Raw genomic sequence first — 13,325 nt, forward strand, 5'->3', positions numbered from 1 at the left:
TTTCAACCAAGAATACTATACCCAGCAAAATTATCTTTCATATGGAAAGAAAGGATAAAAACATTCTCAGATAAACAAGACCCGAAATAATTTTCCAATAGCAGACCCACTCTTTAAGAAGTTCTGACAGGAGTGTTCTCCCAGGAAAACTAAAGACAGATACAGAAATAAGAGAAGAAAAGGCAGCCAAGAAAATGACCAATTTAATGCTATAGACAAGAAATATCAATAATAATGTTGAATGTTAACTTCCAGGAAAAAAATGGACCACAGTAACACTGCATATTCAACAGAAGAGAGTTTGAACATAAAACTGAACTGGCAAAATAGAATTTTGTGACTTTTTGAGTGAAACATTACTGATTTTTTTTTTTACTATGCTTTGTTTTTCCCAATTTAAGCATTTTACTTTCTTTTGATAGGTTCAGCAATTTGTTAAAATATTTTTCTTGTTTGTTTCTTTAAGTGGAAACAAACTTTTCTTCCTTCCTGACCCCTCTGTAATTGTAAAATATTTGGGAATATTCTTATTTTGTGCCAGAAGGGTTATTTGCATAAGTTCAATAATGCTTGTTGCATTGAATCAGAAATTAGAAACACTCATTATTAGACAGGGCTTTGACTGGAATGTCATATCTGAAGATTAATCAGAAAACTATGGAATTAAGGTGGATCTCAAGTAAGCTAACAAAACAATTTGAGTAGTTGACATGAAAATATTTTCTCAAAAATATTTAAAACCATACTGTCTCTGTTGTTATAGAGTCACAAACAAAATTATACAAAATTATAAGAAAATTTTTTGAGAGGTTTTTGCTATAGGGCGCATGCACTTGCCAGAAAGACAGAGAGAGACAGAGAGACAGAAAGCGAGAAATCACCCCCCAGGGGGGATGGCCACACCACAATCCCTTCTCCTCTATTCTCCTCTCAGGATCTTGGGCTGGCATGCACATGCTCTCAGTGTGAGTTTAAGCCACTGGATTCAGTACTTGAACCATGGTCGACTACATGGGAGTCCAGCGACAGCCATTACACCAACTGCTGGTCCCACAAAATTATAAGAAATATTTTGAACATTATCTTTAAACTTCAGTATTTTGAAATTTTGAAAGTTGTTGATTAACTGTCAAGAACTATGGATTATGAGCTAAAATTTTTTGATATGTAAAGTAAATGTTTGATTGATATGTAAAGTAAAATGTAAAAATAAATACATTAATGAAAAATAAATTTTAAAAAAGAGAGAGGAAAAGTGAGAAATTATCTCCCATGGGGTATGGCCACACTGCAATCTCCTCTCCTTCATTCATTATCTTGGAATTTGGGGACATGCATGGACACACTTGATTTTCAAGCCTCTGGGTCCAGGACTCTAACCATTCAGTCAGTCATATGGAATCCAGCTGCCTTAACCCCTGTGCCACCTGCTGATCCCTCCAATTCTTTAAATAATAGATTAGCTATCTATCTATCTATATCTGTCTTCACACACAAACTTATATACATACAAGCACATACTTATACATAGGCACATATCTTTTTTTAAATTTAATTTACTAGAGGGCATATGTGTTCATCAGAGAGAGAGACATCCCCTGGAGGATGGTCATGCCGCAGTCCCTTCTCCTTCGTCTCTCCCTCCCTTTGGGATTTTAGGCATACATGCACATGTGTCTGGTGTTTTTCAAACCGCTAGGTCTGGTATTGGAACTTCACGGTCAGCCATGCGGAATCCAGCCACCTTAACTGTCACACTACCGGCTGGCCTCTTACTTACTTTTTATGGTGTTATTTTAGCAGAGTGTTATCATGTTTCCCTTTGCTGACCTGAAAAGACAGGATGCCCAGGAAGGGCCTCAGGAGGCTGGCTGGGGGCTGAAGGATTGTAAAGTGCTAGTAGCTGGAAAGAGCACTGTTCAGGGCCTTCTCCAGGAGCAGGAGTGCCTGCTCAGTGGGGGCACTGCGTGTGTTCTAGTGACTGGGGGGCAAGACTGGGACAGAAACATGCTGTCTCAGCTCTGCTCCCTCTCAGAGGTGGTGAGGGGCACGGGGAGAAGGGTGGGAAAGAGCTCCTTTCTCGGACTCAGGGAAAGGGGAGATTTAAAAAAGAACTGGAAGGCCTGTTGCTAGAAACTGCCATTTCTCTAGGGTTTTTACATAAGCACCTGCCTCTAGGCCTTTGTCCTAGAGGAGAGAGTATTTGTCAGGGGTGAGCAGCCAGCTAATCCTCCTGCAGGGAACTCTGTTGATGGATGCAGGTGTAATCTCACAGACGATGAAGCAAGTCACAAAACCCAGGAGCACCTCTGGGGAGGGAGGCAAGATGCAGAAGGGCTCACGCAGCCCAGGCTGCCCTGGAGGGGAGAGAGAGGGACCCTGCACAGGCAGGAGCAGCCCAGCCTGCCGGCTTTCATTCCCCTTACGCAGAGGAGTCATTTATGACAATCTGCCGGGGCAGGAGGATGGGGCAGATCGCGCTTGGCAGAAGTCCTTTTTACTTCTCACAAATTAAATCACACAGAAAGCTCCCGGCAGCGAATACAAAGAAAGTGTCCAGGACCACTGGGTGGAGGTTAACAGCTGTTAGAGAGCGAGGGTTCGCGAGACTTTCAAAATCCACAAAGACGAACAAGGCAGCCTCCTCCAAAAATAAATTGGGCCGCGGACAACTAAGGATGCTATCTGGGATGAAAGTTGCAATTCAGAAGTACAAATGAGAATTCAGCAATAAAATGACAAAACCAACCTGCCTAGAGAACTTTCCAGTCCTCACAGGACATAAACACACATTTTTATTTTACCAAAAACCCTCTGATCCTATGAGGTGGGCTGGACAGCTATTATCTCCCTTCCACAAATAAAGAAACGGAAGCACATGGGATACCTCTCTGGTAGGTTCCAGAGTCAGGCCTTGAACTCAGGCCCTGGCTTCTCTTCCAGTGCCCTTTGCACAGCACCAGGCTCCTGTGAACTCACGGGTGGCGCTTAAGCCACGTGGGGCATGCAGAAACCCCGAGACTAACTCAGCAAGGAGTTGAGGGCCTGCCCCTTTATAGCCCTCACTTGATCCCACCTCACTTGGGAGTAAGGGGCTTCAACCCTTGTCCTCCTTTTAAAAACAATCACATGATGGGACCAGCAGTTGGTGTAATGGCTATGTCGCTGGACTCCTATGTAGTCGACTGTTGTTCAATTCCCAGACCCGGTGGCTTAAACTCACGCTGGGTGCATGTGCATGCGTGCCCAAGATCCCAAGAGGAAAATGGAGGAGAAGGGATTGTGGCGTGGCCATCCCCCCGGGAAGGTGATGTCTCACTTTCTGTCTCTCTGTCTCTGTCTTTCTGGCGAGCACACACGCCCTATAGCAAAAACCTCCCCCCCCCAAAAAAAAATCACATGGCAATATATGTTTATTGTTAAAAAAAAAAAAAAAGAATACAGATAGGTATAAGAAGAACATAGAGGGCCAGCAGGTGGCATGGAGGTTAAGGCAGCTAGGTTCCATATAGCTGACTGCGTGGTTTGAGTCCTGAACCTGGTGCCATGAAAAACACGCTAGGTGCATGTGTGTGCCCAAAACCCTGGGAGGAGAACAAAGGAGAAGGGATTGTGGTGGCCATCCTTTTCTGGGGCAGGGACAGGGATGCTTTCTCACTTTCTCGCTCTCTCTCTCTCTCTCTAATGAGCACATGCACCCTATAGCAAAAATGAAAAGAAGAAAAATTACAGACACACACAAAAAAATAGAAGTGGTAGTTCCATTACTCAGAGATAAGTATTTTTAACGTTCTAGCGCACCAAAAATACTATCCTTGCAGACATTTTCTCATTTTGACATGTGCCTTTTCTCACAAAAAATGGAATTGTGTTGTTCCTGCTGTTTCGTAACTTCTCATTCCATATTTATTATGCATTTCTTTCCATGTCAAATATACTCTGCAGTGTTTTCTCATTTCATTAAAAATGTTATATGTGTGTTTCTTGATTGTAGAATAATCATAAAATTATGTGCTCCTTGTAAAAATACTGAAATCCAAACAGCACAGAAATGTATAGCAAAGGAAATAAATGTTTTAGTTAATCTCACTCTTGAGACATAAGCAGGACTAATAAGTTTCATTCATATTTTTCTAGGCAGTCTACACACACACACACACACACAGACACACACATATATATATATAGTTCCCCCTTTCACAAACTGGGCCCCATGTACTTTTTTTTCAAATTTATTTAGTTTTTATATCAACAAATAAAATTTTATATACTGTTTTGCAGTTCGCTTTTTCCTTCCTCTATTCCTGTGGTGTGGACATCTTTTTTCTCAGGCTCTAGACATCTTTTTTTCTAATCCTGGGGAAAGGAATCCTGGAGACAGGAGGAGAAACAAGATAGCGAGCAGCAGCACGCAGAGCTAGTCACAGTACTTGGGCCAGAGTGGATGGACAGCCCTGCTCACCTCCCTCCTGAGTGCCCTGGGCAGCTGGGGGTCCCTGCAGCACCCCACCTTCATCAGATACTTTCTGCCCCCTCAGGTGTGTATATTCTCACGACTGCCCTGATCCCTGTGCTGGAGAAAGAACACGACCCCAGAGTGGTGAGTAGACCTTTGGCATGTTTTCAGAACAATCAACTTTGTTTCTGATGGGAAGTTGGTGAGCCTAGGTCTGCTGCCTGGTTGACCTATAGGGGCCGCTCTGTTCACACCCAAGGGAAAACTCAGTTCTGTCCAGGGGGCCAAGGCAGGGGTATAACCATGCCAAGAGCCATGTGGAAGACCCCAGCCCTCTCTGAAGGCTTTCCCCAATCTGTCCTTGGCCAAGGGCTCAGGACAGAGGTTCTGAAGAGCAGGGCAGCTGTGAGCCATGCAGGTGGGGATGGTGAGTGCACTTCCTGGGACCCAGCCTGCTCTCGTGGGGAGGGGCAGAATGATGGAACCTGTCCTCTCCCAATTGATTTAGATAACATAAATCAGGGATTAGCAGTTAGCGTAATGGCTATGTTGCTCAACCCATGTAGTCGACTGCAGTTCGAGTCCCGGACCCGGTGGCTTAAACTCACACCAGGCACATGTGCGTGCGTGCCCAAGATCCTGAGGAGAATGGAGGAGAAGGGATTGTGGCATGGCCATCCCCCCTGGGGGGTGATTTCTCACTTTCTGTCTCTTTGTCTCTCTCTGTTTTTCTGGCGAGTACACACGCCCTATAGCAAAAACCTCTCCAAAAAAAAAAAAAAAGATAACATAAATCAGATAAATCTAGAAGAAGGCCCCCTCTTTGCTGTAGTGGAAAGAATAATGACACCCCTCACCCCCAGAGATATCCACCTCTTAATCCCTGGAACCTGTGAATATGTCACCTTTACATGGCAAAAGGGACTTGGCAGGTATGATTAAGCTGAGGGTCTTGAGATGAAAGAGTATCCTAAGTTGTCCAAGTGGGCCTGATGTAATCACAGGGTTTGTTTTGTTTTGTTTTGTGAGAGAAAGATTTTTGCTATAGGGGCATGTGTGCTCATTGGAGAGACAGAGAGACAGAATCACCCCCCGCAGGGGATGGCCATGCCATAGTCCCTTCTTCCCCATTCTCCTCTTGGGATTTTGGCCACAAACCTACACATGCCCAGCATGAGTTTATGAGTTTTAAGTCACTGGGTCTGGGACTCGAATCACTGTCAACTATGTGGGAGTCCGATGATGTAATCATTACACCATCTGCTGGTCCCCATCACAGGGATTTCTAATTTTTGTTTTTGTGTTTTTCTTTCTTTCTTTCTTTCTTTTTTTTTTTTTTTTTTTTTTTTTTTTTTTTTTTTTTTTGCTATCTGGTACATGCACTCACTGGAGACAGAGAAAGGCAGAAAGAGAGAAAGTAAGAAAGCACCTTCCCCGGGCATGGATGGCCACACCACAATCCCTTCACCTCCATTCTTGTCTCAGGATTTTCAGCACACATGCACATGCACCTGGTGTGTTTTTCAACCTGCTGGTTTCAAGACTCAGTGTAGTCAGCCATGTGCGATGTGGCCACCTTAACCTCCATGCCATCTGCTGGCCCCACAAGGGTTCTTACAAGAGGGAGACAGGAGGACCAGTGTCGGAGAAGGCAATGTGACAATGGAAGCAGAGATTGGAGTGACGTGGCTACAAGCCAAGGAATGCCAGTAACCTCTAGAAGCTGGAGAAGGCAAAGTACAGGTTCTCCTCTAAAATCTGCAGATGGGAAACAGACCTCTCATTCCTTGATTTCAGCCCTCTCTCAGACTTCTGACAGCTACTGATAAAAGTGTAAGCGAATGCACTTGTGTTACTTTAAGTCATTGAGTTTGGGGTCATTTGTCACTATAGTGACAAGAAAACTAACATCATTGATCCTTGAACAACATGGATTTGAACTGTGCAAACCCACTTACATGCAGATTTTTTCCAATAAATGTGCTGCAAAATATAGTACAGTGCTGGGACAGCAGTTAGTGTAATGGCTCTGTCGCTGGACTCCCATGTAGGCGACCGGGGTTCAAGGCCTGGACCTGGTGGCTTAAACTCATGCTGGGCACGTGTGCTTGTGTACCCAAGATCCCAAGAAGAGAATAGAGGAGAAGGGATTGTGACATGGCCATCCCCCCAGGGGGTGATGTCTTGCTTTCTGTCTCTCTGTCTCTCTCTGTCTTTCTGGCGAGCGCACGTGCCCTATGGCAAAAATCTCTCCAAAAAAATTATATATATTATATATAGTTCAGTGCTGTAAATGTGTTTTCTCTTCCTTATTATATCCTTTCTTAAACTAAATTTTTTTCTTTATTTATGAACACACATGCACATGCATGTGGGAGACAGGGAGGGGGAGAGAGAGAGAAGCTGTCTCTTCACCATGATCCCCTTCCTCCAGTCACCCAACCCTTCAGGCCCTGGGCACATGTGTGCAGGTCTGGAATGTTTCAGGCTGACCAGGCTGGGGACTTGAACGGCAGTCACCTTGGGTGGGACCTAGCTTGTCTTGAGCAGTGCATTTTCACTGTGCCTTGGAGCTGACCCCTTATGATTTTTTAAAATCCCATTCTCTTTTCTCTAGCTTACTTTATTGTAAGAATGCAGTACGCAGCACATGTACCATACGAAATGGGTGTTAATCAGCTGTTTATATTACCAAAAAGGCTCCAGGCAACAGTAACATGTTAGCAGTTAAGTCTGGGGGAGTCAAAATGATATATACCCAGGTTTTTGATTGTGTGGGCAGTCAGTGCCCCTCACCTCCGTGTTGTTCGAGGGCCAGCTGTACACTGCTCCATGAGCAGAGGAGAATGGGTGGTTACAGACTTCTCTTGCAAACCTGTTTCTGGCAGATAACAGTCTCCTCTGGAGGAATGTTGGTTCAGAAATTGAACACCCACGATCTCCAGTCAGAAAGGACGGCATTTAATGGAACCATGGTCTATGCACAGAACAAGGTAAGCGAGGTGACTTTCTCGCCCACGTTTTAGCGATGTGCCGATGGCCTCTCCGAGGAAGGCTGGCTCTGGGATGCACGTCTACTGGACCTTGGTAGCTCCTAGCACCTGGAAGTGTTCCCTGACCAAGAGGGAAGAACTCGGACCTTGGGAGCTCAGACCTTGGGAGAAGCCACGAATGCTGCCCACTCTCTTCCAGGTGTTCCTCGGGCCCACACAGAAAATGGTGAAAGCGGGTGACTGTCACAACAGGAGCCCAGCGCGTGCGTCCATTGCTGGGCATAGTTCAGACAGTCAGTACTCTCTTGTCTGGGCAGCCCCTAGCTCACTGGCTAGACAGATGTCACAGAACAGCTCTGGGTTTCCCGGACTCCCCTCACAGGGAGTACACATTCAACTGCAAGGGCAGGAGCCCAGGTCCCATGGCTGCTCTCACCAGGAAGCAGAGGTGTCCTGCCGTAGCTTAGCTCACCACAGCTACATTTAAAAGCCTGCTATACACAAGAGTTCACAAGGCTCAGGGAAACATAGAATTAACATATCAGTTTATTTGGGCACAAGACATGTTTGAAATCCATGCATAGTTTTTTCGTAACACGCATCTTCCATGTAGCTATGCATGTAGCTGCCACGTTGCCCACCTGGCGGGCACCCATGTTGTAAAGCTGCCAGCACCCTCCGCTTTCCCTGCTGGTGTTGCAAACCTTTGGAGAGGATCCCTGTCCTGTGCCCTCCCCACCTCTCTCTGCCACCTGTGTGCCCCAGGGGTGCCACACTTTTGTTCACTGGCCCCCAGAACAAATCCTGGTGGACAACTGCTCACGACCCCAAATCCTGGCATTTGAAAGAGCCGTATTTCTTGGCAGTTTTCCCAGAGGCCAGGGGAATAAACCAGCCACTCATCATAAATGAGGCCCAGAAGATGGAGCGCTTTGCAAAGCATGAGTGAACGGCCCTGGCACCGGGCAGTAGCCTGACACAGATGGGGGCTGATTTAGGGGGGTGGGGAGCACTTAATGATTTTTATTGTCTCTAACTGATGTGTTCTCTAAGCTCCTCCAGTATGCTTGCTACACTCTGTCAGGGGGAGTTAATGCCCATGGTAATTGAGCACTCAGTGCCCGCCAGTGCTGGGGGCCTGACACACAACAGCGAGGGGACAGGTGCCATCTCCGCCCTCATTAAGCAGCACAGAGTCCCACGAGCGACTAGGGGACGAGGGCGGACTGGGCGCTGGGCTGGGAAGTCCTCAGCCTGCAGGCTGCTGTTCTTTCGTCCTTATGCAATTCGCTCATTGCTTGTTCTGACCTACAGAGGAGGGTGAAATCAGGGGGTGCCACACATTGCAGCGTCCTCGACATAGGGGCCAGTCCCCGTGCTCTTTGCCAGCAGCCTGGCCTCACACCTAAGGGTGCCTCTCTCTGCTTGTCCCTTCCTCGCTCTCATCCAGAGGCAGCAGGTGGTTCTGACTGAGCGGTGGGCCCAGATGCACCCGGCCATCCATTTCTCCTCAATGCATCCCGGCTGGGCCGACACTCCAGGTATGTCGTAGGCTTTAACTGCAGAGCTGCTTACGTTCATCTAAAAATATCTGAGCCGCCGCAGGGCTGAATCTCCCCAGGAATGACCCAAAACCGGCATAATGAGGACTGCGGAGCTGCTTCATCCCCACCGAAGTGGGGCACACTGGGCAAGAGAGAGCAGCTTGTTGTCCTCGGAGGCAGAGTTTGCTTGCAGCCTGCCTTGTGAGGACTCAGGGGAGGGGGTCCTTACTCTAGCAGTGGCCTGGTGACCAGGGGAGGGGAATGATGGGGGTGAGGAGCACCTGGGCACAGGCACAGGCCACCTCACCACTTACCAGGCTTTGGAAATGCTAACCACTAGGGAGACAGCTGGAAGTACTTGGAACGGGTTGGAGCACCCGTGGAGAGCAGACTTCCTTCAGGGGCTGCCCCACCGACTGTGGCCGCTCACCGGAGCTCCCCTGCTCACTTCCCTCCTCCCCAGACAAGGGCACTACACCCCATGGCAGCCACAGCAAACGCCCGCAGGGCACTGAAGTGCAGTTACTGTCTAGTAATTCGAGTGTCCTCACAGGCCCCTGTGAGGCAGGGCAACTGCTTGTTCTCACACCACTTACAGCGGCAGGAACCCTGGCACAGAGAGCCTAAGACCTCCCAGCTGGTCCCATGCACTGCCGGCATGAGCATTCTGAAAGCCACTGTTTATTAGAAGCCTCAACCTTTACATACATGTATCCTTGGAATTCATCCCAAGAAATAACTAAAGATAGGGAAAACAAGGTTGCTTATCCCAGCTCCGGTGATAGGAGATGAAGTTGGTAGACTATAGTATACCCGTGCAGGAGGATCTGTTCAGGACTGAAAACTTTGCCATCAATTAATATGGAAAAAGAAACAGTCTCTGCTATATCATTTATGAAGATACTAGGTTCCAAAATAGCACGTCTTCTGATCTTTTTTTACAACCACACTCTTTTTTTTTTTTTTGAGAGGTTTTTGCTATAGGGCACGTGCACTTGCCAGACAGAGAGAGACAGAGAGACAGAAAGCAAGAAATCACCCCCCAGGGGGGATGGCCATGCCGCAATCCCTTCTCCTCCATTCTCCTCTCGGGATCTTGGGCACGCACGCACACACGCCTGGTGTGAGTTTAAGCCACTGGATCCAGGACTCGAACCACGGTCGACTACATGGGAGTCCAGTGACATAGCCATTACGCTAACTGCTGGTCCCACAACAACACTCTTGTAGAAACAGAAAGTGAAAAAGTTCTTTCCCTTCTTTATTCCTCCCTAAAAGGAAGGCAACACTGAGCCCCAACAGCGGGGCCAGCCTGGTGGTGAAGGCAGCTGGGTCACACACGACCAACTGCACAGTTTGAATCCGGACCTGGCAGCTTGAAAAACACACTGAGTGCATGTCCAAAATCCTGAGAGGGAGAAATGGACGAGAAGGGATTGCGACATGCCCATTTTCAACGGGGGGTGGGGGTGCTTTCTTGCTCCCCCAGTTTCTCTTTCTGTCTCTGCAGAGAGTGCTGTGCCCTCTGGTAAAATTTAAAAAGTTAAAATTCAATTAAAATGAAAAAGAAGTGTATACTTCCAAGGAGACCTAGCTTGACAGCGTGGCAGAAAATTGACCCTCTGCTCCACAGATCTGCAAAGGATTGGGGTCTCCTGTCATAGATACAAAGGGCATGTGGTTAGCCAAGTGCACTGGGGGGAGACTCCAGCTAGGGGCTTTGGAGGTGTGGCTTCTCCATTCTTACTAAGGGGAGACATGCCAGCCTGTCCCAGCCTCTTATACTCCCAGGCATACCACCCAGCATTGGTTTGCGTGTTTACACAATCTGTGTCTAGCAAGTCCATCCCCTGGACCTACCAATTAGGTTAAGGTGCAATTCACCATCTCCTGTCTGCGGGTTAGAGGTTACTACAGACCAGACCGCTCGGGTGTGGATGCCCTAACTGTCCATTCAGGCCCAGGAGAGCTGGACAGGGAGCCTGGGGAACAGTTGTCCTCTCTAAGCGACATGGTAGAAGGTTTCAAATTCCTTCTCTTCAGTCATAATTTTTCCTTTTTTTTTATGATAGACATGAGGGAGAGAGAGAAAGAGAGAAGAAGAGAGAGGAAAGCACTCTTAACAAGGTCGCATCATGCCAGGATGCCTTTCCCCCAGCCCTCCAGCTCAGCAGGTTGTGGGCATGTGCGCATACGCCCAGCATGTGTTAAGTTGGTTGGGCCAGGGATCCAACCTGCTGTCGGTCAGCCATGTGGCTTCCAGCATTGTGGTTCAGTATTCCACCAACTGCACCACCAAGGCTGGGACACACCCTCATTTTCCCACGATAAAGAAGCATTACTTCTTTTTATTTTTTGGAAAGTTTTTTTGCTATAGGCCATGCGCTCTCCAGAAAGACAGAGACAGACAGCGAGACAGCAAGTGAGAAATTACACCCTAGGGGATGGCCACGCCGCAATCCCTTCTCCATTTTCCTCTAGGAATCCTGGGCACGCATGCACACCTCCCCGGCATGAGTTTAAGCCGCCGGGTCTGGGATTCAAACTGCAGTCAACTACATGGGAGGCCAGCGACATAGCCATTACGCCAATTGCTGGCCCCGAAAAGTATTACTTCTGTTAAAAAAAAAGAAAAGTTTATTTTTAATCGAAAGAACAAGAGTCTTCTATCTCTAAAATTCTGATTCCAATAAGGCTCTTGAAGGTTGTTTTCTCTGCTTTCTTTTCTTGGATTCGTGAGAGAACAATTTAATTTCCTAACATGTTCCTTTTAGAGACACTGTGTTCCCTGAGGTCTGTGGAGAGTTGGGTGTGGGGGCGTAGCCTACAGCTGTGCTTCCGGGCAGGCCTGGTCAGGGGCAGCTGGTGCAGGGCCAGCAGGGGCCACCTGTGCACAGGGCCAGGCAGTAGGGCCGCACCAGGTGAGGAACTTCTCTCTGCTACTCTGAGCACAGGGTGCAGGGGAGCAAGGGGAAGGAGCTTGGCAAGGGAGGTGAAGAAATTCTTTCTCACACTACTTCTCCCTAAAGAGAAGCCAGCACTAAAGTCCCAGAGGCCAACAGCCACGGTCAGAAAGCCAGAATCATCTGAGATCACTAACCCAGGAGGCAGGGTCTGAGGGTGGAACCTCCCCCAGCCTCAGTGAGGGCCCCATGCTTTGTTAATGCCTGCTTAGGATAGAGAGAGGAGCTGCGTGTGACTAGGCTCAGGGATAGGCTGGTCTGCGTGGCTGGTGCCTAGGGCCACAGGGACCCAACCCTGTAGTTGGGTGCTGGTGAGCACCTTCCAGCAGGAGACACCTCAGGGCCTTTGTAACGAGGTTTGGAATCCATTTTAAACAGCTTAGATAGATGTTACTTTCCAGCAGAGAGAGCAGGGTATGGTCCTATTTCATTTTTCTATACTTGATATTAAAATGGAATCGGCCAGACAGACGCCCTAATCACTCTACCCTTCCTTCCTGCAGCGGTTCGGCTGTCGATGCCTGGGTTCCACGCCAGGCTCGGGGACAGGCTGCGCTCTGCGGCCCAGGGGGCAGACACAGTGCTGTGGCTTGCCCTCTCTTCAGCGGTGACCACACAGCCCAGCGGCCTCTTCTTTCAAGGTGACTGCCTCCCTGGCTGTGAAGGGTTGGCAGCCACTTGGCTTCAAGGCACCCCCTGCCCTCCATGAAGCCCAGGGGGTGGACTGTCCCCCTTTCCCTGTGCCCGTGCCCAGGCTTCGTTAGCTGTTTCTTTGCCCGTTGGGTTACTTTGGGGAAGTGCTTTGCCCCCGATTTTGCCCTCTCCCCCTTTTCCATTGATGCCCTTGAAAACTTATGATAACCCGTGAATGTTGGGAGCCTGCAAGTCCTTGGGGACACAACTGCTCCCTCCCCAGAAGTGGCTTTCCCAGAAGTGGTTATCTGCCCTCTCAGCTCCTAAGGAGAAAGCTCCCAGTAGAAGAGGCAGGTGTGACAGTTGTGTGGTCTCAAGAGAACCCTCCACTGTTGTGACCTCCAACTCCCCCGAGCTATTGGGAAACGCCCGTGGCATTTCCAGAGGTGGCAGGACAGCAGCCCCTTTTCCCACTGATCGCCCATGTGTGGCCCCTCGCCAGCCCCGGCTGCCATCTACTAATTCCCAAACTCCTACCCGGCCACGCCCCCTGCGTCTGTGAGTCCGTCCACACTCAGCTCACTTCTCTTCCCACCAGGGAACATGCTTCGCAATACTGATGGTGTTCCCTAATCTGTGCGGGACCCACAGGGGCTGCGGTATCTATGGTTTCCAAGCCTGTGTGGTTTACCCCCCACCCACCCACCCACCGCCACTAGTGTGAGATGCCAGGCCA

General features: G+C 48.4%; 1 protein-coding gene across 1 annotated transcript in view; it reads left to right on the forward strand.

Moving 5' to 3' along the window:
* DHRS12 (dehydrogenase/reductase 12) overlaps positions 1-13,325 on the forward strand; it is a gene marked incomplete at its 5' end in the record, with an annotated part of 42,344 nt that overhangs the window by 25,901 nt on the left and 3,118 nt on the right. Inside the window, 4 exon segments of the mRNA XM_014590061.2 lie at positions 4,539-4,600; positions 7,345-7,449; positions 8,900-8,990; positions 12,460-12,597. Of these exon segments, the coding sequence (XP_014445547.1) occupies positions 4,539-4,600; positions 7,345-7,449; positions 8,900-8,990; positions 12,460-12,597 (396 nt within the window).

This window comes from Tupaia chinensis, unplaced genomic scaffold, assembly GCF_000334495.1.
Source record: "Tupaia chinensis unplaced genomic scaffold, TupChi_1.0 Scaffold000402_1, whole genome shotgun sequence".
Taxonomy (NCBI): Eukaryota; Metazoa; Chordata; class Mammalia; order Scandentia; family Tupaiidae; genus Tupaia; species Tupaia belangeri.